Consider the following 23,708-nt stretch of genomic DNA (forward strand, 5'->3'; position numbering starts at 1 on the left):
AGCGCTGACAGACCGCGCATGCACATTTCCTGAAAACGCCCCGTGCAAGGAGCGAGAGACAGAGGAGGCGAAAGAGAAGAGAAAAAAGGAAAAAGTGACTCTGAATTATAATAATAATAATAATAATAATAATAAGGCTGCGTTGTTTATCCAACGAAGGGGGGGAAGGGTTGGACTTCTGGTGAATTCGGCACCAAACTTTTCTGAAATTCCGCCTCCCTTTCACTCTAAAAACTTCACCGGTTTCTATTCGCACTACCGGCTCAAGCTCACCGTCAACGCACCACCGACCAAGGTCAGCCACGGTGTCCGCCCACGGGAGCTGGCAACGCGGCACGCAGACCTACGCGCACCCCCGGGCGAGAATGGGAGTTTGACTCCCTTTGGCTGAATAAACGACGGACTATAACACGCGCTAAGAAGTCACAACCATGTTGGGGAACCCGGGGTCTTACGCTAACAAGAAGAGGAAGAAGCCCGTTCTCAAACAGTAAGAGTTAAAACTACTTTTTAAGCTTTTCTCTTCGCTTCCTGCGTACAGTATTTGTTTTCACGTTTTTTGAAGTTGGTACATAAACGCACCACGCAGAGCGCCTTACTGACTTTTAAGTTAAAGTTAATAAAGTGCTAGTTATAACCACACACTTGTTTCAACAGTTATAACCACCGACTGTGTGCCGTTATAACGAACAATGTAAAAGTGTAATAAACGAGATTAACTCATATTCGGGAAGTTATGAAATCGGACATTTTTGCGAAAATGAGGATATAATTAAGGTAGACCGTAGCTTCGTTTAAACTTTTTATCATTGTATCGATTCCATATCCATAAATCTACAGCAAAAATACATACTAATAACAACTAACAGCCGCTAAAGTGTTTCCTTGTGCTTTGAGTTGATGATTATGATCTTTTTTGGGGGGGTTTCTTCTCGACTCTGGCGGACCACCTTAAGAATGCGTCTAGCTTTGGATCTGGCATGGATATCTTGCCCTCGCGCATTAATCACAATCAAGTTGGAGACTCGGCCGCTGCTCTCACGCGATGCTCCGAGGAGGGCGGGGGGGGGGGGGGGGCTCGCGGGATCCGAGTGTGTTATTGTAATCTGATACGGCCTCGTGTGTGTGTGTGTGTGTGTGTGTGTGTGTGTGTGTGTGTGTGTGTGTGTGTGTGTGTGTGTGTGTGTGTGTGTGCGCGCTGCCTGTTTTTCTCCTTTTTTGAAAAAGGTTTTTAACCCTCTCGATTCTTACACTTCTTCTTAGTACACTTAGATGTGGAAGTACTTTCAAAGTATATATACAGAAGTATTGCATAACAAATAAAAGTCATTTGATTCGTACAACATAATCATATGTACTTAAATATAAGTTGAAGTTCTGTTCAGGGTTTTATTATTGATGCATTATTGATGTAGTATTTTGTAGAACTCTTTTAAAATGCGTTATGAGTATAGTTTAAACAAAGAAAACATGCTTTTATTAATACTTTGTGCTTTACACAAAGTGCCAAAAAAAAGTGGAAACATTTCATATTCTTAGTGGACGAGAAGAAGAATACATTTAAAATCCACTGTACAAAAAGATGACTTTTTTTTTCTTGGTGGAGACCAAAATAGAGCTAAAGGGAGCGTGAATATCAGTTGACCCAAAGTTTTTAACGTAACATGAAACTTGTAGGTGTAAATGTAAACCAAAAGGCCCTCATCACAAATTAAATATCAATTAAACTCTCATTACTTTATTTAAATTTTAAATTTTTATATTCTACTGTAGAATAGTAGATTTAATTGTAAATATCCCTCCCATTGTTGCACTTTGTTTATCGTTAAATGTTTATTGTTGTTATTGTTAAATGTTGTTCACCTCCCGCCAGGACAAATTCCTTGTATGTGTAAACATACATGAGAATACATAGTTCTGATTCTGATAATAAAGGGATTAACAATACAATAGACAAAAAACTACATCCATGTAAAGGTTTGTTTACATAAGTAATCATCGTACAAATGTAGCGGTACTTTTGAAATGTAATAACAGTACCTTCTAACAGTTATTTTAAATTATACCGTTTTGTTTTAAGGGGTGGGATTGTCCCTCTGGTCCATTTATTACAATTTTTGTAATTTTTTTATTTATTTAATTTGTGATACAATGTGACAAAAATACATATATTATATTACATTTAGCTGCCCCTTCTATCCAAAGCGACTTACAATAAGTGCATTCAACCATTAGTACAAACTCAGAAAGCCAAACTACAAAGTGCTATAAGTGCTACTTTCTTTATTCAAGGTATTGTCGGAAAAGATGTGTTTTTAGTTTGCAGACATAGTGTATGTAGTTCATATAGCGACATAAACATGGAAGACACACGTAAAGACGTACAGACAATATCATAAAGCGGTTACGATGACGCAATGAAATGATTCCGGTTGTAAAGATGTCCGATCAGAATTGATTTCATTGTTAAACACAGACGAGGCTGCAGTAGAGATGTGTATGGCCCGACTCTGGGCTGCTCCCAGCGTAGAAATCTCAAAATATAAAAAAGGTGGGCCCGTGTGCAGACGTCTGTGTTTATCTGAAGACGTGGGACTGAGCAGCGAGGACTGAGGTTTCCTAGACGGCCAGCTGGGCTCCGCTGCACAAAGGCACCATTGAGCCCGACTGTAAAAAACAAAAAGCTGTGGTCACTACACAGGGGCATTCCATGGCAGATCTGCCCGTCCCAAAAAAAATCTCTCCTTTTATTACCGCTCCGCCTTCTGCGTACGTTGCCAGTCTCCTTTTGCCAAGCATCCTGTTGCATTATTAAATAAATATACTAATGTAATGTCTTCTACCTACCGCCAGAGGAAACACTACATCTTCCACTCCTGTAGAACAGCGGCCATTTAAAATAAAGAGTCAGTTTTGCAAGCAACATTGTTCTCGTGCATCTAACTACTTAAACGCTGAGTCATGTGCTGAGCTTCATTGTCAGAAATGTAAACTCAAAAGTTCCAAACTGGAGACCATCATGTCGTCATTAGAACTCACATCTCTACCTAAACTACCTACGAGTACCTAAACTAGCTACTATAATCTAAACTACCTACTAGTACCTAAACTACCTACTAGTACCTAAACTACCTACTAATACCTAAACTACCTACTAGTCCCTAAACTACCTACGAGTACCTAAACTACCTACTATAATCTGAACGACCTACTAGTACCTAAACTACCCACTACTAGTACTTAAAAGACCTACTGCTAGTACCTAAATTAACTACTAGTACCTAAACTACCTACTACTCGTACCTACATTAACTACTAGTACCTGAACTACCTACTATTAGTACCTAAATTAACTACTAGTACCTAAACTAGTACCCAAACTACCTACTACTCGTACCTACATTAACTACTAGTACCTAAACTACCTACTACTCGTACCTACATTAACTACTAGTACCTAAACTACCTACTACGGTCCTGTTATCTGTTTGTCTGTGAACTTTATTTTATATTCTATTGTAGATTTAATGTTTCTACTTCTTGCATTGTGTTGTTGTTGTCTAATGTCTGCACCGCCCGCCAAGACAAATTCCTCGTATGTGTAACATACCTGGCAAATAAATGGTTCTGATTCTGATAAAGTTGAGAGACAATGTTGCATTGCTCTTGCAACATGTGGGTAGTTAAGATTTGATGTGTTTATGTCATGAGTGTGTTGCCTTTTCCGTCCAGCTCATTGATTCTGGGAAGTTTCTCGCCTCACGGAACTTTTTGAAACGTCCCTTTTTTGTTTTCCGTTCATCCGGTTCGCTCGGGGCTGATGTTTGAACTCTTCACCCAGCAGTCAGTCGACCTCGTTGGTGAAGCAGAAGCCTGTTGTGCACCAACGCACACGCAGCATTATTCTGGGTTTGACTGCAACAGCAATATTTAAACATCACTAATGCGACATATAGATATTTTTGGGATGCACATTGGGCTGTTTGCTGGCCAAGAGTTGGTTGTGCAGTTTAGTTTTTCAGCCGTTGAAGGACTCCGACAGGTTGTTGTGAAAATATGAGTTAATGATAGAGCTCATTAAAGCCTCCCTAAGAGAGCACAGTGGCAATGTGTACTTAACAGAGTAAGTGGATTATATATTAAATGCTTTATCGTGACGGAGCATTTATTTGAGCAAACAATGGTGTCCCAATGGTAAGACCCGATAATGTGCTTTGGCAGTGCAAATGTGCTTTGCACAGTAATCTAATGCACACAGACACACACAGAGACACACATACACTGGCAGACATGCTGATAAGAGGTTTGGCACAACACCAAAACACTCCCGGTGATCAGCAACAAAGTTGCCCTTTGTTCTTTGCTCTTTGTTTCGTCTTCACAAACACCGGTTAGATACTTCTGGGTTTTTTTCAACGCTCTTACAGGACAAAATGTCTCCGCTCAGGACGGAGCTTGGAATCAAACTTGTGAATCCCAAACTAAATACTTTATTATCGATATACAATGTGATGTTATTGATGTGAGATGAGGCGGTGAAGCCGGTTGTCCATTAACAGGAGAGGAGGGGGTTCGATTCCCGGCTGTCGTCTCAAAGGAAGACACACAACCCGTAAACGTCCAAGACGTTATCTAAACAATGGCTCCTGCTGGGAAGGTGTTCCTATTTTCCAGACACAAGCGTTATCCCAGGAGCATTCCTAAAAAGTAATTTTAGGGATTCGTGACAATAAGGAGCCCGCCCCCCTCCATTCCCCATTGAACAGAAGAACCGGCTCCTTCCCAGAGTGATATTCGGGCCAGAACGTTCCGCCCAAACCAGTTCCAGCTCCCCCGACCCCCCCACCACCACCCAAAAAAAAGTTTTGGTGCCAACCTCACCCGCAGCCGGTGTTTTCAAAGTCGTGCCTTAAAGAGGTTGTGGCTCGCTCGCTCCCAGAGGACGGCGGTTGTGAAACGTCTATAGAAACTTCTGCATCCAATTTCTCCATCGAGTGTCCGCGTTGCAACACCTCAAACACTGAATGCATCACTTCTTTGAGTCACGCGGTTGCCGCTGTGAAGTTAGCAATGCGGTGGCAAAAAGGGGTCCTCCGTTTTGTTTATTTTCGTATGCCGTTTTTGCATTTCTGTTGGAGTGAATTTGTTATATTATAAACAGAAAAGCTTGCAAGACATAGTGGAATATAACTGTTTTTATTGTGACCCCTTCCCGTACCAGCGTGTTTTTGTGAGTTCTATTTTTTCCACCTCGCGGGTCTGGAAAGCTCTTCTGCAGGCCAAGGCCTGCTAGTGTAAACTATCCTACCAGCGGCCGAACGTGCACAGAAAGCAAAAGCACGCTCTTCCTCCTTTTGGAGCCGCTGAGTCATCCCTCTGGATCGGGGCCGGCGCTCCGCCTGCTCCGAGCAGACAGACAAATGTGTGTCAGCGACATGGCGGCGGGGGAGTGGGCTCTGAGGCCGAGGTGACCGAGTTCAGACCTCTCCTCTCTCGCTCTTTGAGATAAGGAAACCACAGACAACTGAGTGTTGAGGTAAAACATCGGCTCCCCCCCGCCCCACAATGAACGTCTTCATGTCTGCTGCTCAACCCCGTGATCCATAGCAAATCAAGGTGGAGGGAAAGGGAGGGAATAAAAAAATTTGGGTTCTGAATGCTGGCTTTTGTCTCCGCGAAGGCATTTCTTGAGAGTGAGATCAGCAGCGCTCCGTTTCTGAGAAAGGTAGAGCTCAGGTCTGAAGCCAGCAATCAAGTTCAGGCTGCATTCCCCGCAGACTATCCAGTGGCAGAGGAGGACCTTTTATAGCCTGTCATTAACCAAAGTTTCGGTAAAGAGAGAAATTTAAGGGGGAGGAATTCTCGTCGGTTGTTCACACGCTGAGACGGCAGAAAATGGAGCCGGAGAGGTTGTTGATGCGTTTAAGAGCCGGAACCAACTGTTTTAAATCTGATTTGATGGGGCCGGTTCGATACGGACCACTGATTGGTTCCAATTGATAGATGGTCACAGGGGAAGCTAACGAGGACATTTGACTGAGCTTCAGGTCCTAAGAGTTCGTGGTTATTCTCACAAAACAGACACGAACACAGACGGGTACTCAGATACTCGTAGATCTGTTTACACCAGGGCTCACAAGTAAGGAGGGCAAGGTTCCAAACCAGTTTGTGGCATTTTTGGATGCAAGGATAAATAAATAAGGACGGCAAACTGCAATATGGGGATATGTTTTTTGTATATTGTGTATTTCTATGCACTCCAGTGTTGGCACCCAGATGCATGAATCCCCAAATCATCAATAATAATTTCACAGCGCCAGCGTAAACAGACCTTTTAAGGCAACCAGACAGATTTGACAAAAGCTGAGCCGTCTCTGAGAGGGCTGCCGTGATTGGCCGTCTCCATCGTGTACGTGAATGTGATTGGACAGCAGCCGTCTTCAGTTTAAACGGCGTCATTAAAAACAAGCAGAGTCCACGGTCATCCTCACACTGCGGATGTGAGCGGGTGCCTCGTAAAAAAAGTTAAGGCCCGACCATAAAATGACAACAACAGTGGCCAATTAAGTCAATTAACCGTGATAATTCCTAATATTAACGGCTTTCACGGTGCACACAGAGAAGCCATTGTGCATAAAAGGCACATTCTGTGGCAGAGGGCTTGGATCCGTTCATTAAACGCGGTTAAAGTAAACAACGGATTGGCTCGCGCTCGTCGTTGACGTCTCGTTTGGTAAATAACCTCGTTAGCCCGTCGGGCTCCTAGCGCCTTCTGCTAGGAGCGACCGGCGTCTATAAAAGCCGCCGGTCTGGCAGAGGCGAGCAGACGGCGACTTCTTTTTTTTGCAGAGACGTTGAATTTTCCCACCCATGTGAGGATGGAAGCATTTCGAATGGACTAAGTCACCAAATAAACGTATAAAAAACAGTTTTAAACGATGCAAAGGTTGACTAATGCGTCCTAAATGTGAGCTGATACTCATCAGACCCTCCATCCATTCTTTTCCCTGGCAGGAATGAGCCCCCATGTCCGTAAGAGCGTTCTCCTCAGCAGGTGTGTGGTGTACCCCGTTGCACTCTTTGGCTCACACTCCCTCCCCGGTGCAGCATGTGTGTCTGCTTTGTGAGTAATGGCGTGTATCTCCTCGCCGGCGCTGGGTGGTCCTCAGTGAAGCGGAGCAAATGAAGCGGCTGTCGTGGTTAAAAAAGAAGATATATGCCATCAATGGACGACTTGTGGCAACGTTCTATATTTATTCTGAGTGAAGAGGATTGTGTCCTTGAGAACCAAAACCCACACCGTGTCGTTTACGATGGAGAACTGGATCTATGAAAATGTATATATATGATGATTTAAGTTACGTTTAAGCACTCAGATCTGATGCACATGGTGTGTTCTTAAATAGCCAAAGTTTACAAAGAAGTTCACTTTTCTCTTCTGGCTGGTATTTTTTTTTTTTGTAACTATATATTATTTCGATAATTGTGGGATGTTCTTTTTTTTTTTTTTACATAACTTTTTTTCCGGAACAAGGTAGATTTTTCTGAGCTTTTGCTTCCCGATTAAAGCCCAACTGTCAATCAAACTGTGTGGAATGGAAACGCCTGATATCTATTCTAACCTTTTATTGCCTTAAGTGTTGCAAGCAGTTGCAATTTCACATCTCTGCTAGTATGGATGGTTTGGTTCATTCTTGTATTTAGTAATCTCGTATTTATTATTCTCGAATATAGCATTCTCGTATTTAGCATTCTTGTATTTATCATTAGCACTCTCGTATTTAGCATTAGCATTCTCATATTTATCATTAGCGCTCTCGTATTTATCATTCGCGTATTTATCATTCTTGTATTTAGTTATCTCGTATTTATTATTCTCATATTTATCATTCTTGTATTTAGCATTAGCATTCTCATATTTAGCATTAGCGTTCTCGTATTTAGCATTAGAATTCTCATATTTAGCATTAGCATTCTCGTATATAGCATTCTCGTATATAGCATTCTCGTTTTTGGCATTCTCGTATTTAGCATTAGCATTCTCGTATATAGCATTCTCGTTTTTAGCATTCTCGTATTTAGCATTAGCATTCTCATATTTAGCATTAGCATTCTCGTATATAGCATTCTCGTGTTTAGCATTCTCGCATTCTCGTATATAGCATTAGCATTCTCGTATGTAGCATTCTCGCGTTTAGCATTCTCGTATTTAGCATTAGCGTTCTCATATTTAGCATTCTCGTATTTGATTTGTCATCATACTTAAATTGTCATCATATTTGATCTGTCATCATATTTGATTTGTCATCACATTTGATTTGTCGGGCCTCCGGCGATGTGTAAAGTCCTCAAGTTGAGCGGTTATATTTTTCGAGCCGAGCTCACTTGAACAGATGAAACCCGACACTGTTGTTGAGTCCCGAGCTGAACGAGGATCTTGAACACTGAGGATCGTGCTGAGCGTTCTACAACTGAGGCTCTGCTGGTGCGTTGACAGCATTCCTCTACCTCACGCTCATCACGTCCCGTTGACTCACCTGAAGTGTTTATTACTCAGAGGTTAGCATAGCTCATGTCTGATTGGACATGTGTCACGGCAGATGGCTTGCTCTGGCAGATCCGGCTCACCAGGCCTCAGAACTGAGTCAGTCCTGGTTCCCTGTCTGAATCGTGGGCTTTCTCACTGATGCACATGTGTTCTTAAAAAGGCAAAGTTTGTAAAGAAGTTATCTTTTCTCCGGCTGGTATTTTTTCATTTGTAACTATTATATTATTTCGATAATTGTGGGATGTTCGGCACAGTTTTCTGTTGCTCAGTGTCCACTCACTGGGGGAGTGTTTTATTTTGCTAGTACTTTATCACGGAATGCAAATATTTTGTTTACATTTTTATTTATTTTTTCAGAACTAATATCTATTCAAATATTGTATTGCCTTGTATTGTAAGTGTTGCAAACAGTCACAATTTCGCATCTTTGTTGGTATGAATGGTTTAGATGCGAAATATTCGCTGGGTCGTATTGAGCATTCTTGTATTTAGCATTCTCGTATTTAGCATTCTCGTATTTAGCATTCACGTATTAAGCCTTCTTTCTCGTATTTAGCTTTCTCGTATATAGCATTCTCGTATTTAGCTTTCTCGTATTTAGCTTTCTCGTATTTAGCTTTCTCGTATATAGCATTCTCGTATTTAGCTTTCTCGTATATAGCTTTCTCGTATATAGCATTCTCGTATTTAGCATTCCTCCTATACAGCATTCTCATATATAGCATTCTCGTATTTAGCATTCCTCCTATATAGCATTCTCGTATTTAGCATTCACGTATTTAGCATTCTCGTATTTAGCATTCACGTATTAAGCCTTCTTTCTCGTATTTAGCTTTCTCGTATATAGCATTCTCGTATTTAGCTTTCTCGTATTTAGCTTTCTCGTATTTAGCTTTCTCGTATATAGCATTCTCGTATTTAGCTTTCTCGTATATAGCTTTCTCGTATATAGCATTCTCGTATTTAGCATTCCTCCTATACAGCATTCTCATATATAGCATTCTCGTATTTAGCATTCCTCCTATATAGCATTCTCATATTTAGCATTCTCGTATTTAGCATTCTCATGTTTAGCATTCTCGTATTTAGCATTCTCGTATTTAGCATTCACGTATATAGCTTTCTCGTATTTAGCTTTCTCGTATTTAGCATTCTCGTATTTAGCCTTCTTTCTCGTATTTAGCCTTCTTTCTCGTATTTAGCTTTCTCGTATATAGCAATCTCATATATAGCATTCTCGTATTTAGCATTCCTCCTATATAGCATTCTCATATATAGCATTCTCATATATAGCATTCTCGTATTTAGCATTCCTCCTATATAGCATTCCTCCTATATAGCATTCTCATATTTAGCATTCTCGTATTTAGCTTTCCTCGTATTTAGCATTTCTCGTATATAGCGTTCTCATATTTAGCATTCCTCGTATTTAGCATTCTCATATATAGCATTCTCGTATATAGCATTCTCATATTTAGCATTCCTCCTATGTGGCATTCTTGTATTTAGCATTCTCGTATTTAGCTTTCCTTGTATTTAGCATTCCTCCTATTTAGCATTCTCGTATATAGCATTCCTCCTGTTTAGCATTCTCGTATTTAGCATTCCTTGTATTTAGCATTCTTGTATTTAGCTTTCCTCGTATTTAGCATTCTCATATATAGCATTCTCCTATTTAGCATTCTCCTATATAGCATTCTCGTATATAGCATTATACGTGGGCTTTCTCACTCGGCACATGTGACACTTTGATATCCAACTTTTGTGTTTTTCCCCTGCCGCCCCGCAGGAAGAAGGCCTCCGAAGTCAATGAAGTCGTCAAGTCGAACCCCTCGAAGCGCCACCGGGATCGGCTGAACGGCGAGCTGGAGCGGCTGACCGACCTGCTGCCCTTCTTCGGGGAGGTCCGCTCCCGTCTGGACAAACTGTCGGTGCTCCGCCTCAGCGTGGGTTACCTGAGGGTCAAGAGCTACTTCAAAGGTGAGGATCCTTCGGAAAACTGGAAAAGCCATTTGCAGAGCGAACGCCGTCGGGCCGAGGCAAGGAATGCGCGGCATGCAGGAATCTGGTTTTTAGGAAACGGCACATCCTCGCTACTTGTAACCTCGCTCCACCCTTCTCTGTGAGCAACACTTCAAACAGAGCCGATTAACAAAAAAAACCTTTTGTTCGCCATTAAGCTCCGAGTCCACGCTGTACGTTCATTAAGCTTTTCACCCTGGCTCTGAATGACGAGTCAATTATACGTGAGTCAGGCATATAATATTTGTGTTGGCAGACAGGCTACTGAGTAAGTCGCCCGGTTGCCTTGGGGCGCCGCTGATGTTGTTAGAATATATCTGTGTCTTGTCTAGGGATGGGTATCGTTTGGGTTTTTCCCGATACTGGTGTACGAAAGCCTTATTTTATTGTCAAGGTAAATTTGTTTCTTCAAATTGAAGAATATATTAACTATATATATATATATACAAAACACTTGACTTCCAACTATAGCTTCAAACCTTTTAACCTCAAACTATGAACAATATTTTAACCGTTAACAACAGTTTACAGTACATTTAAATAAATATGAATAAATACAAAACACACACACACACTCTGTACACAGCTTCAAACTTCAGAACTCCACTCAGAAACTGTTGGATTCTACAAACTCTGCTGCTTTACTGGACTCCTCGTCTTCATTAATATCAACTGGGAGAGACGGAGCTGCTCTTGAATTCGGCAAACGGCAAATGTACAAAACACTCCAAATAATCTCACTTTGTGATATTTGCACCGGTCTTCGGTACCCAACCCGAGTCTTGTCTCGGTTGCCGTTCTGTGCCTGTGCTGTCTTGTAGTTGGACAGGTTGCAGTGTGTGTGTGTGTGTGTGTGTGTGTGTGTGTGTGTGTGTGTGTGTGTGTGTGTGTGTGTGTGTGTGTGTGTGTGTGTGTGTGTGTGTGTGTGCAAAAACAAAACAAACCTAGACTGAACCTGGGATTTAGCATCGAGCTAACTATGCACAGTGTTTCCCCCCATGCAGTGTCGGGCCAATCACGGCGCTTTAAATCGAAGAACGCTCGCAGTGATTGGCTGCAACCAAAACGGTCCTTTTTATTTGTGTAGATCCAGGCTCAAAGCGGATTGAGTTTCGATGCTATTGGGTTATTTCAAGTGAAACCGTAGAGCAGTGATGAACCCGCTAACCAGCGCGCAGCATTTTGGGTTTAAAAAAACAACGTAATACACAGCGCTGTGCCATCAGAGTCTGATTTAATATAGAATATATACAATTTACACTTATATTATTGAATTTTTCTTCTTTTTTTTATCTGAAGTACCTCCATTTATAGGTATCAAGTACCGTCACCAAGATATTATCAGGATGAGACGCACATTTTCCTTTTTTTCATAAACTCGCTCTTATTTTTGTGCTCGCACGTCTCAGCGGTCGTCTTTCCATCGCGCCTTTGTCACCCGCGACGTTAAACCAGCGAAACTGACGGACGCAGCGAAAGTTTCCAAACCTAAAACGTGCATTTAAAAGCGTTTGCCGCTGCAGACGGCAGTCAGTGTGGAGGAGTCGGGACATTCCTGCGCCGCTTGTTCTCACAACCTCTCGCCTACTTTTCTCTGTTATGCGGACGCATAACGTTGCTTAAGTGCATTTACAACTTGACATTTCTAACCTATAACAAACTCCCTCAGCTTTGAGTCGTTTTGCATATCTGTTTTCCTGTTGGTTCCCTTTTAACGAACATGCAGCTCCCAGTAAAACATAACACAAACAGCATTTGAATAAACGGTCATGAACCATCAATAACACCAGTTTTCCGTGCATGCGAGGCAGGCTCAACGTGGTTTTCCTCGACTGTATTTTTAATAAATGGACAGACGTGGCGTATCGGCGGAGTCGTGTCCAACTCCCATCAAACACCTGGGGCCAGATGTTTTGTTGATGTGTAAACACTAAAACTACGCACATGCCATTTCTTACACGTACATTTGTGTTGATGGAACGAGGAACTTTGCGTGAGAACGTGTGCACTTCGTGCACTTCGTGCATATCTTTTTAATATGCTGTAAAAAGAAGGGAAAATTGAGATGAGAGATTTAGATGTGACTAATAATAATACACCACAATCCATTCACTGATGCCAGTGCTTTCATGAACCCATGCAGACATCGGGCACGCATGCATTCTTCTGCTTTCATGGATCGGGGCCGGTTGTGGTTTAAAAAAAAGAAAGTTCGACAGTTCCTCTCGGCATTCTGCAGTCCTGAGCTGACGGCTGCCTTCCTCATTTAACCACCACGGCCGCCATTTTTCTCCTACTGTCTTAATTTTCAGGCAAAGGTCAATGGAAAACTCCCCTTCCCGTATTCCAAAGGCAGCAATCACCCGAAAAAGATTCAGCTGTTTTTTTAGTTCTCATTTGTGCAGCTTTCTGCATCGCAGACGTCCATCTTCCTGCAGTTTGCTTGTTTATGCCTCTGCTCGTCTCCCCGGCTCCCTCTCCTTCAGCTCATTTGGCGTTGGCAGTGATCGGGCAACGCTGAGAAGACGGTCTGTGCCCTGTAGCCACGGGGCGGTGGATCAGAATCACATGTCACATCAAACGGCCCATGTGCAACGCATCACCCACATAAACACTGCCGCTCTTCACCGTAGACCTGCGCTCACTGGTACCGCTTCTCAAGAATAGAATAATACAAAACAAGTCATCTTTAAGCTGAGATATTAGATTAAATAGTGAGTTTGTCGGCCGGTTGACGTCGTGTTTCAGACTTTCATTGTTCTCTGAGAGGAGGCAGTTGAATAAATAGCTGGAAGAACAGGAAGTGTGTCACGAGCGTCTAGGAACTGAGGAGACAACAGAGGAGACGAGTGTGAAGCGTGTCATTAACAGAACATCTTTGGTATGTTTACATTCACCGTGTGAAAGCATAATAAACATTGTCACGTCGGCTTCAGTTCTTGCTGACTGTGCAGTTCCTCAAGTCTAATAAAAATGACCTCGGCGTCAACGAGGATGTCGGGTCCGGTGTTCTTGAATCCTGACCCGCAGCAGCCGTTAAAAAGACGGGACGCGCCAGCTGCTGCTGCTTTAGTGTTTTACCATGTTGATGGAAATCAATGGAGCGCACCTGTAGTTACATTACGACGTGAAGGTTAAAATATGTCAGCCGAACCCTCCATTTTATATATATATATTTTTGTTTTGTTTGCACAATTCAAACAATACAACAAAGAATCATAACAGAAAATGAATATCACAGTGCAGGAAGAGACAAAAAGCCAACTGGGCTTATTTGAAGCCTCCACCTATATAATATTAAACATTTTACAAAATTGCAAACATAAATTGAAATATGCATAACATAGACAACAAAAGAAAGAAAGAAGAGAAAGAAAAATAATGTAATTATGTCAAATCTGTGTGTGTGTGTGTGTGCGTGTGTGAGCGTGAAAGTCAGCATGGCTTGCGTTCGTTCAGGGATATTGGATTAAACCTCTGTGGCAATGGTAACTAAACATGTAGATATAACAGATGTATATTTATTTTCTTACTAACTTTGCAAAACAAAATGTCACACGTCGGTGATTAGATATAAAGTTTCTGGAATACAAAAATTCAGTAAATTACTAAAATAATGACCCTTTTTAATGCAGCAACAAATTGGTCAAAACTTCAATAATAATTAATGTTGCAGTATATAATGTACACAGTAAAACAGGATTAGTAAGCGTAGAGAGGGAAAAGCCCCGCCCCTTTTGCTGTGAGACTTTATTCCCCGTGGACACTGGAAAGGGGGAGAGGCTTCGGAAAAAAACAAAACAAGAGAAGGACAACTTACCTGGTAATTGCGCATAATTCTATGGCTTAGCAGTAAATTGCAGCGAGCTGAACTCCACTCAGACTGGAGCCTCTGCATGGCGGGGTCCGCCACTCGCACACTTTCACAGGCGTCAAACACGTTCTTACAGACAGCCTGCAGATATGCAGTGTCGGCCACGCCAGCTGTCTGTGTGTGTGTGTGTGTGTGAAAAGGTGTCGTTCATTATTAGAGGGGATATTGGGTTGCAGCATCGTTTATGTCACACGTCCTCAAACAGCTCTGACGTCGCCTTCAGGGAATCCGGTTACCGACAGTTCATTCCGGCCGCGGTGTCCATTTCTCAGACACTCGGATCAGCGCTGTGTTGACTCGGCATGTTAATTAACACAGAGGTCCTTTGGTGATATTCATCTTGTGTAAATAAGCTTGAATGTGTGTTTTTTTTTTTTTTTTTTAGAAGAAGAATCCTGGTTTTGTTTTCAGACTACAGGCATCCCTGTGTTGGTGAAGAAATATGAAGTCTGCCGCAGAAATGATTAGTGAGCGCTCTAAAAGCATATTAGTCTTCTTCTTGGTAATTAGAGTGCAACCAGGACGGGCAATGAGGTGGTGAATGGTGGCATGGGTGGTGGTGCAGAGGGCCAGATACATGCATGAGCCATGATGCTGTGGATTCACCATTTGTTCCATCATAGAGTGCATTGTAATTGTTATCGTAAGCACGAGTAGCAGCTGAACTTATGCTGAAACTAGACCCAGAAGTCAGACTGAAGATCATATATATATATATATATATATATATATATATATGTATGTGTGTGTGTATATATATGTATATGTATAAAAAAAGACAACAACAAAGGAACCAAACCAAAGTCTGAATGCGGTCGTAGCAGAAACACGTGCGCGGATCTGTTGCTGCTCTTCAAAGTAAAAAGAAATAAAATCTCCTGCCCCAGAATGTGAGTCTTGGACATCTGTGTTCATTTAGTTTCCCCCTCTCCCAAAGATTGCATTGAAACACACAACAGCGTTATTATTGACTTATTTTCAGCTTGAACCCGTCATCATGTGACTCAACCTGCATGCGTTAGCTGTTAGCTGTTAGCTGCGCTAGCGGGACAGTGCTGCCCACCGGCTGCTAACCGCTAACGTTGACTAGCTCTCGATTTGTAAACATCACCAGGGAGACAATAGGGTGCACGAGCATGTTTAGCACTAGTTTGCACATGCTCAGTAGCGACCAGGCAGGACGCACGGACCGGGCAGCGAGGGACACGTGTTGTTGTTTTAATAGTGTCTTATTGGATCCATGCATAAAGTTGCGTAGGCGATATTGCGAATCGAAGGCATTTCTGACTTGTTTCGCTCTACGAACGAGTTCTAGTAGGAACCCAGAATGCAACGCTCCCTTTCCGCTGCCTCTCCGGGGTTACCCTAGTCCAAACCCAGGCCTGGGCCGGGTGTTCAGGCGGGGACATGCCTGGAAGTTAAGATAATGATCTCATAAATCGTTAGGTAAAAAGAAAAAGGCTGGAGAGAAAAGAACAAACATAAGCAATTTCAGGGGATGCGAGTGAGATTTAAAGAGCTGATAATGAAGCGAGCTATTTACGTCTGCCTTAAATGGCAGACTTCTTCTCCGTCTTTTCTTTTTTTTCTTCCAGCGAACCGGACCGTTCGGCCTCATAGCGTGACTTTACGAGGCAGCGCTGGATATTTTTGAAAGGCTTGTGGCTCGAAAAATGTTGGATTTGCTCTCCGAGTCCCATTGAAAACATCCAGGGCCTGTTAGCAATCAGCGTTGATGTGGTGACCCCCGTATCTCGTGCTGTAATTTGATGTAATTTGGTATTCGGGATATCTGAACACACAAAAACCCCATCCGCATGGCAGTGTAAGAGAAGGAAGAAACGGCTCGGCGATGCGTTTGCAGAAGCTCGGTCTTGTTTTGAATCCCAAAGACGTGTTTTTTGTATTTATTTCTATTGATCCATGCTCTTTTAATTCACCCGTCAACTCTGTATCACAACACGTGAGAGCAGGACGTCGCCTGCTGGCTCTTGGTTCCCGACTCGCCTTTCAGTATATCGTGAGAATGCAAGCAACCGCCGGGAGACAGATTTAATCATGTTTTCATTTTCCCCTCCTCCCCAAATTTCCATTCTCTGGAAGGTTTGTTCTCCAGCTTTAAAAAAAACCACAGCGCTGCGTCTCTTCGTACCAAAACTTGTTTTCTTCCCCTGGTTTTCGCCCACCAAGACTTTCTGTGACATTTAGAGTCTTCCAGAAATGCTGGTGTTTGTTTACGGGGCCCAAACTAAATCAGCTGTCTTTAACTCACTCAAAAGTTTTTTTTTTTTTGGGGGGGGTGGGAGATCTCATTTATTTAAGGTCCTCGGAAAAAGGAATTTGGTAATATACAGGGTTCATACGGTCATGGAAAACCTGGAATAGTCATGGATTTTTTTTCCAGGCCTGGAAAAGTCCTTGAAAAAAATAAAAAAAATCCCAAAAGTGTAGTAAAAGTCATGTAAATGTGTTATATTCATGTGTTCATGACGTTCATTTACGCTGAGTTTGAAATAATGAATATGCTTTTAAAAGAAAGACGCTCAAAATATAAGCAGGCATACATACAGACATCTATATAAATGTTTATTCTTTTAATCAAACTATTGTCTCATTCATTTGTGTCATTTAAGGTTTACTGTATGCTTTGTATTCTCATTGTTAGTTTAAATACTACATTTACTCACTTTTTACTGTTTACACCCAGATTTCACTAAATGTTTGCTCATGGAAATTTGGTTTAAAGTCATGGAAAAGTCATGAAACCCATTGGTCAGAATGTGTATGAACCCTGGTAGACATATTTTGTGTAAATGAGCTTTTAGCTCGCTATCTGCCGTCTTGGAGGTATTTCTACCTGGTGAACGCCTCCTCCACCTGATAAGCATCATTTCAGCGACGTGATATTTGGCGGACCGCCCCGAAATAAAGCGCCCCCCCACACCGCCACCAGCTAAACCCATTGTGTCCTGAACAGTGTTTAATCAGCGGATGTTTTTATCATCTAGGCAGCTTTTTGGGTTCCCTTTTTTCCGCCAAAAAGGGCCACCTACTCCAAACCATTAGGGGGCAGCATTTCACCTCCACTACCGCGTCCACGCGCTCCAAATGAACATGAATCTATTGTGAGAATAATATATACATCTCTCATGTTGGACAGACTGGACTCACAGTGACTCTCTATCGCCTCTAGAGGCACAAGCGGTATTACAAGACTAGCCGCGGCTAGCTGGTTAGCATGGTGCTAACCTCTTCACCTTCTGATTATAATGAGAGACAGTAAGTCTGAATGTTTTAAACTAAAATGCTAGCCTGACACATTGCACCATTTTATATTTTCCTGTTTTTAAATTTTTTTTTAAACAAAATAAATCCACATATCTGTGCCAAAACTTATGTTTTCCATCCCAAAGCTGCTCTCGCGCTCGCGTCCTCTCGACACGCCTCCACGGCATTCCTGTCTGCTCACGGAGAAGTCGAGGCCGCTTCCTTCCCCTCGCGTCGCCGCTGTAAACAGGGACATCAATCAAAAGGGAAAAAGCTAATGGGAAGGTCGGAAAAACCTGCGGACCCGCGGACCCCCCCCGGCCCATTGGCTGCTCGCCGCCGCGAGCGCCGCCCTCTTCCTGCACATCCGCGTGAGAACAGTGATCTCTGCACAGGATCTGCTGGAACTAAATGTTTTCAAATCCAGATAATATTCCCCTATGCGTCGCCGGCATGCTTTATACTCTCTCCGAACCTGGCAGGCGTCCAACCCGTGACGTCATTTCCCCTTTTTTCTTTTTTCTCTTCTCTCTCTCCGCTCTTCACAACACATGCGAACACTTTCAACTGGAAAGTACGTCGTCGTTCTCGTTTTAGTTGTATTATCATTGTTTACGGTTGATCGCCGTCCAACATGTGTGACTTAAGCAAGTGAGTGTTTTACTCTCACTTTTCATGGCTCCGGGCTTCACCGTCTGACTTGTTTCCCTCTGCTTGAACTTGTTAGATTGGCTTTTTTTCTTCTTTTTTTTTAGGGATTTCACTTAATTACCCCATGATGAAAGGAGGCCGGACCCCTTTTTCCTTCTTCTCCCTCCTTGAGTGACAGGGATGTTTGCCTGCATCAAAGGCAGCCCTGCACTTAACCAATCCTATAATGGCTCGCTCTCTCAAACAGGAAGCGGCCGCCTTGATGCCGAGGAGTGACCTCTCTCGGTGTCAGGTGACACCGGTCTGGAAAAAGCCATGGAAGGAAAAGCTCTGAGGGCGTCTGTGAGAGCGTTTCATCGGCGTTTAATACGGAGTAGGGGATGTTTCAGCCCGCAGTCATACATTGGGAATTTCGCAATGTCAGTTATCGGATATCAAAGGCGAGACTCGCTGCTGTCTATGTTGTCGACGGGTGTTTGCAGGATTAAAATCAGTTTTTTATTCTATAAAACAAAGGGAATGTTGGTCATTTTTGCGTGATAGATAACTTTAAAATGATCCGTGCATATAAAAAAACATTGTTTTTCATCTGCCAATCCTTTAATTCGCACGACTATTATTGATTTAGTGCTGCAGAGACGCAGGAAATTCAACGCTGGAGTGTAAATCAGTTGAAGAGCTGCCGACAGCGAGACCACCAATGAGCAAGAAGAAGAAGAAGAAGAAGAAGAAGAAGAAATGATGATAATCTGGCTCCAGCGCACATGAATACCATTAAACGATCTCAATCATGAAATATATAATACGTTCTGTAAACAGTCTTTTCCTGCTCTGTGAACACTGCGTGTGCGTTTTATGTCAGTGGGAATCTTTTTTTTTTTTTCACTGCCTCCCACAAACTTCCAGGGATGTCTTTCCAACTTTCTGGTCAAGCTCTGGCTAAGCATCATTAAGTTGAGACACGACAGGCAAAAAAAAAACAGTTTTCAAGCACTGGTCAGCTGGGATTTTGGGTTATTTTGCCTCCATGATGTGTTTTCTTTCACACAAAGTGTAAGAAAAACATCTAAAATACACATTCAGGTGTTTATTTTACTACTTTGTCTGTTTGCGTCTGAGGATTTCTCCTAAATTCACTAAGAGTCACCATTGCATAAAGCCTCATTTTCATATTTAAACACAACATTTCAGAAAACTTGTTATACAAACAAGAGTTGTCTTCGTGTGATGAACTGGTGAAGAGTCATGGCTTATACAACATTTTATTAATAAAAACATGGCAAAACATGGATTAGTTTTTTACGACTGTTAACAGTATTTTCTGTTTTATGAGGGAGGACCCGAATTCCCTCTGTGATACGTCAACAAAATGAAACGATCTTTTTTAAACCTCTAATGTTCAGATGTCTGTTCTGAAAGGCACGAACATGAACAGATATTTGACATGACGTTTTGTAATTTACATCCTTAAAGTTGCATGTAAGTAATAAACTGCGTGTCTTTAAACATGTAGTTCCATGAACAACCACTAGGGGAGAAGAAGTGGAATAAAAACAAACATGGAGGCCAAAGAGGCTAAAGAGGCTCAGTCACGCAATCACTGAGCGGAGGAAGCAAATCAGACCTGGAAGTGGCCGAAGCACTAATTGTGTGTGTGTGTGTGTGTGTGTGTGTGTGTGTGTGTGTGTGTGTGTGTGTGTGTGTGTGTGTGTGTGTGTGTGTGTGAGAGAATGTTATTTCTATGATTTCTGCACATGCACAGCTCTCATCGCGTGCCGGCGGTGGTCGTATGCAGTGTGTGTGTGTGTGTGTGTGTGTGTGTGTGTGTGTGTGTGTGTGTGTGTGTGTGTGTGTGTGTGTGTGTGTGTGTGTGTGTGTGCGTGTGTGTGTGTGTGTCACTGTGTGTGTGTGTGTGTGTCAGAGCTGCAGCTTTGTGTCGGGCTGGGCAGGTCCGAGTGTGTTTGTGCAAAACAAAATGCTGTGTGTGTGTGTGTGTGTGTGTGTGTGTGTGTGTGTGAGAGAGAGAATGTTATTTCTATGATTTCTGCACATGCACAGCTCTCATCGTATGCCGGCGGTGGTCGTATGCACTGTGTGTGTGTGTGTGTGTGTGTGTGTGTGTGTGTGTCACTGTGTGTGTGTGACTGTGTGTGTGACTGTGTGTATCACTGTGTGTGTGACTGTGTGTGTGTCTCTGTGTGTTTGTCACTGTGTGTGTGTGTGTGTGTGTGTGTTTGTCACTGTGTGTGTGTGTGTGTTTGTCACTGTGTGTCACTGTGTGTGTGTGTGTGTGTGTGTGTCAGAGCTGAAGCTTTGTGTCGGGCTGTGCAGGTCCGAGTGTGTTTGTGCAAAACAAAACGCTGTGTGTGTGTGTGTGTGTGTGTGTGTGTGTGTGTGTGTGTGTGTGTGTGTGTGTGTGTGTGTGTGTGTGCCGCTGAAAGGTGGCGGGGCGTTTATGCGTCCGTGTGTGAGGCGTTCAGGGACCCCTTATCCTCCGCTCAGAGCGGTTGCGTGACAGAACTGGACGGACGGGCTGGGAGAGGCCACATCCTGGGATTTTCCTGTCGTGGCGGTCCAGATAAGAGAAGCGCTCTTACCGGCTATCGCTTACACACCCCAGGGCAGGTGTGTGTGTGTGTGTGTGTGTGTGTGTGTGTGTGAGTGTGTGTGTGTGTGTGTGTGTGTGTGTGTGTGGATATGCAGGCTGCCAGATCAGTTCTCCAGCAATGAGAAAACCTGTCTTCTGGCAGGACTCCAGCCAGAGAGCTTTTCTTTCCTGCTGCTCGTGATCTTACATTCATATATTTATTACGTTTACCCTTTTAATTAAAGTCAAAATAACTCAGGAGAATGTATCATGTTTGTGGCTTTGATTTTTTTTATTGGTTCTTGAAGGCCGTGGGACATATATGTTTGTTCCCAGGGCGCCGAATCACATCAGTTTTTTATTAATTTTATTGTTGTATTCTATGTCTGTTTATTGTTATGCACCTTGCACCTCGTAAAAGTCCTTGTTTGTGCAACGTACTTGGCCAATAAATGATTCTGATTCTAAATTTTGGAGGCAGAATCTAGTGCATGAATACAATAAAAAATAGTCCACGTCCCTCAGAACAACACAACAAAAGCCTCACTCCTGAGCTTTTTGAACACACATCGTCACACACACAGTCACACACATCGTCACACACACAGTCACACACACAGTCACACACATCATCACACACACAGTCACACACACAGTCACACACACAGTCACACACACAGTCACACACATCGTCACACACATCGTCACACACATCGTCACACACACAGTCACACACACAGTCATACACACAGTCACACACACAGTCACACACACATCGTCACACACAGTCACACACACAGTCACACACACATCGTCACACACAGTCACACACAGTCACACACATCGTCACACACACAGTCACACACATCGTCATACACACAGTCACACAATCACACACACAGTCACACACATCGTCACACACACAGTCACACACACAGTCACACACACCGTCACACACAGTCACACACACCGTCACACACACCGTCACACACACCGTCACACACATTGTCACACACATTGTCACACACATTGTCACACACATTGTCACACACATTGTCACACACACAGTCACACACACAGTCACACATACAGTCACACACACCGTCACACACACCGCCACACACACCGTCACAAACACCGTCACACACACCGTCACACACACGTCACACACACAGTCACACACACAGTCACACACACAGTCACACACACAGTCACATACACCGTCACACACACAGTCACACACACAGTCACACATACATCGTCACACACACAGTCACACACACAGTCACACACACAGTCACACACAGTCACACACACCGTCACACACCGTCACACACACCGTCACACACACCGTCACACACACAGTCACACACGCAGTCACACACACAGTCTCACACACATAGTCACACACACAGTCACACACACAGTCACACACACCGTCACACACATCGTCACACACATCGTCACACACACCGTCACACACACCGTCACACACAGTCACACACACCGTCACACACACCGTCACACACACAGTCACACACACAGTCACACACACGTCACACACACAGTCACACACACCGTCACACACACAGTCACACACACACTGTCACACACACCGTCACACACACCGTCACACACACAGTCACACACACATCGTCACACACACCGTCACACACACATCGTCACACACATCGTCACACACACCGTCACACACACCGTCACACACACAGTCACACACACAGTCACACACACATCGTCACACACACAGTCACACACATCGTCACACACACAGTCACACACACGTCACACACATCGTCATACACACAGTCACAGTCACACACACAGTCACACACATCGTCACACACACCGTCACACACACACAGTCACACACACCGTCACACACACCGTCACACACACCGTCACACACACAGTCACACACACAGTCACACATCGTCACACACACCGTCACACACACCGTCACACACACAGTCACACACACAGTCACACACACCGTCACACACACCGTCACACACACAGTCACACACACCGTCACATACAGTCACACACCGTCACACACACCGTCACACACACCGTCACACACATCGTCACACACACAGTCACACACATCGTGACCTGCGATGTTTTAAAGCAACATTATGGAACTATCTCACCTTAATGTGTCTGCTTCCTCCATGTGATGCTTTTCTTTGTGTTGTTTACACCACAAGATATTGATAACGATACTTTAAAAACTAAAAAAAGCTGAAGGGTTCATCATTTTCTCTCTTAAATCTATTTAATATATCAAAAGATATCCTTACAAAATATGTTTTTTCTTCAAGTTTCTCGCCAAAAGAATTTTTCCCAAGATTGCATTTGAACACATCATGAGTGCATCAGAACGTAGTCATTTTTAATGAATAGAGCCTGAACGCATCACAATGTAACTCCATGTAGCCTCGGTTAGCGACGTTTGTCTCGTTAGCCGCGTTGCGACCACAGTATAGTCAAAACTTTATCTTTGTGGATAAACCAGTTTAGGGGGGGGTCATATATAAAAATTACTTTAATAAAGTGTGTATATATATATTGATATCTGACATTTTGAACCCATGCCGCTGCCACTTATTACAAGCTAGCAAACAGAACATTCCTAACTTAAATAAAGCCATAACATATCATTTATTTGAGTGGAATTGCCATAAATCTGTTTATATATATATATATATATGTATATATGTATATATATATATATATAT

The 23,708-nt window shown here is 43.0% G+C and overlaps 1 protein-coding gene across 1 annotated transcript in view; it reads left to right on the top strand.

Moving 5' to 3' along the window:
* Positions 1-367: 367 nt before the first annotated feature.
* The window catches only part of LOC306748400 (aryl hydrocarbon receptor-like), a 33,791-nt gene continuing 10,450 nt past the window's right edge, over positions 368-23,708 (top strand). The window contains exons 1-2 of the mRNA XM_079231566.1: positions 368-490; positions 10,338-10,528. Coding sequence (XP_079087692.1) covers positions 432-490; positions 10,338-10,528 — 250 coding nt within the window. The 5' untranslated portion in view covers positions 368-431. The remainder of the gene's footprint in view (positions 491-10,337; positions 10,529-23,708) is intronic.

This window comes from Taurulus bubalis, assembly GCF_910589615.1.
Source record: "Taurulus bubalis genome assembly, chromosome: 1".
In the NCBI taxonomy this organism is placed as follows: Eukaryota; Metazoa; Chordata; class Actinopteri; order Perciformes; family Cottidae; genus Taurulus; species Taurulus bubalis.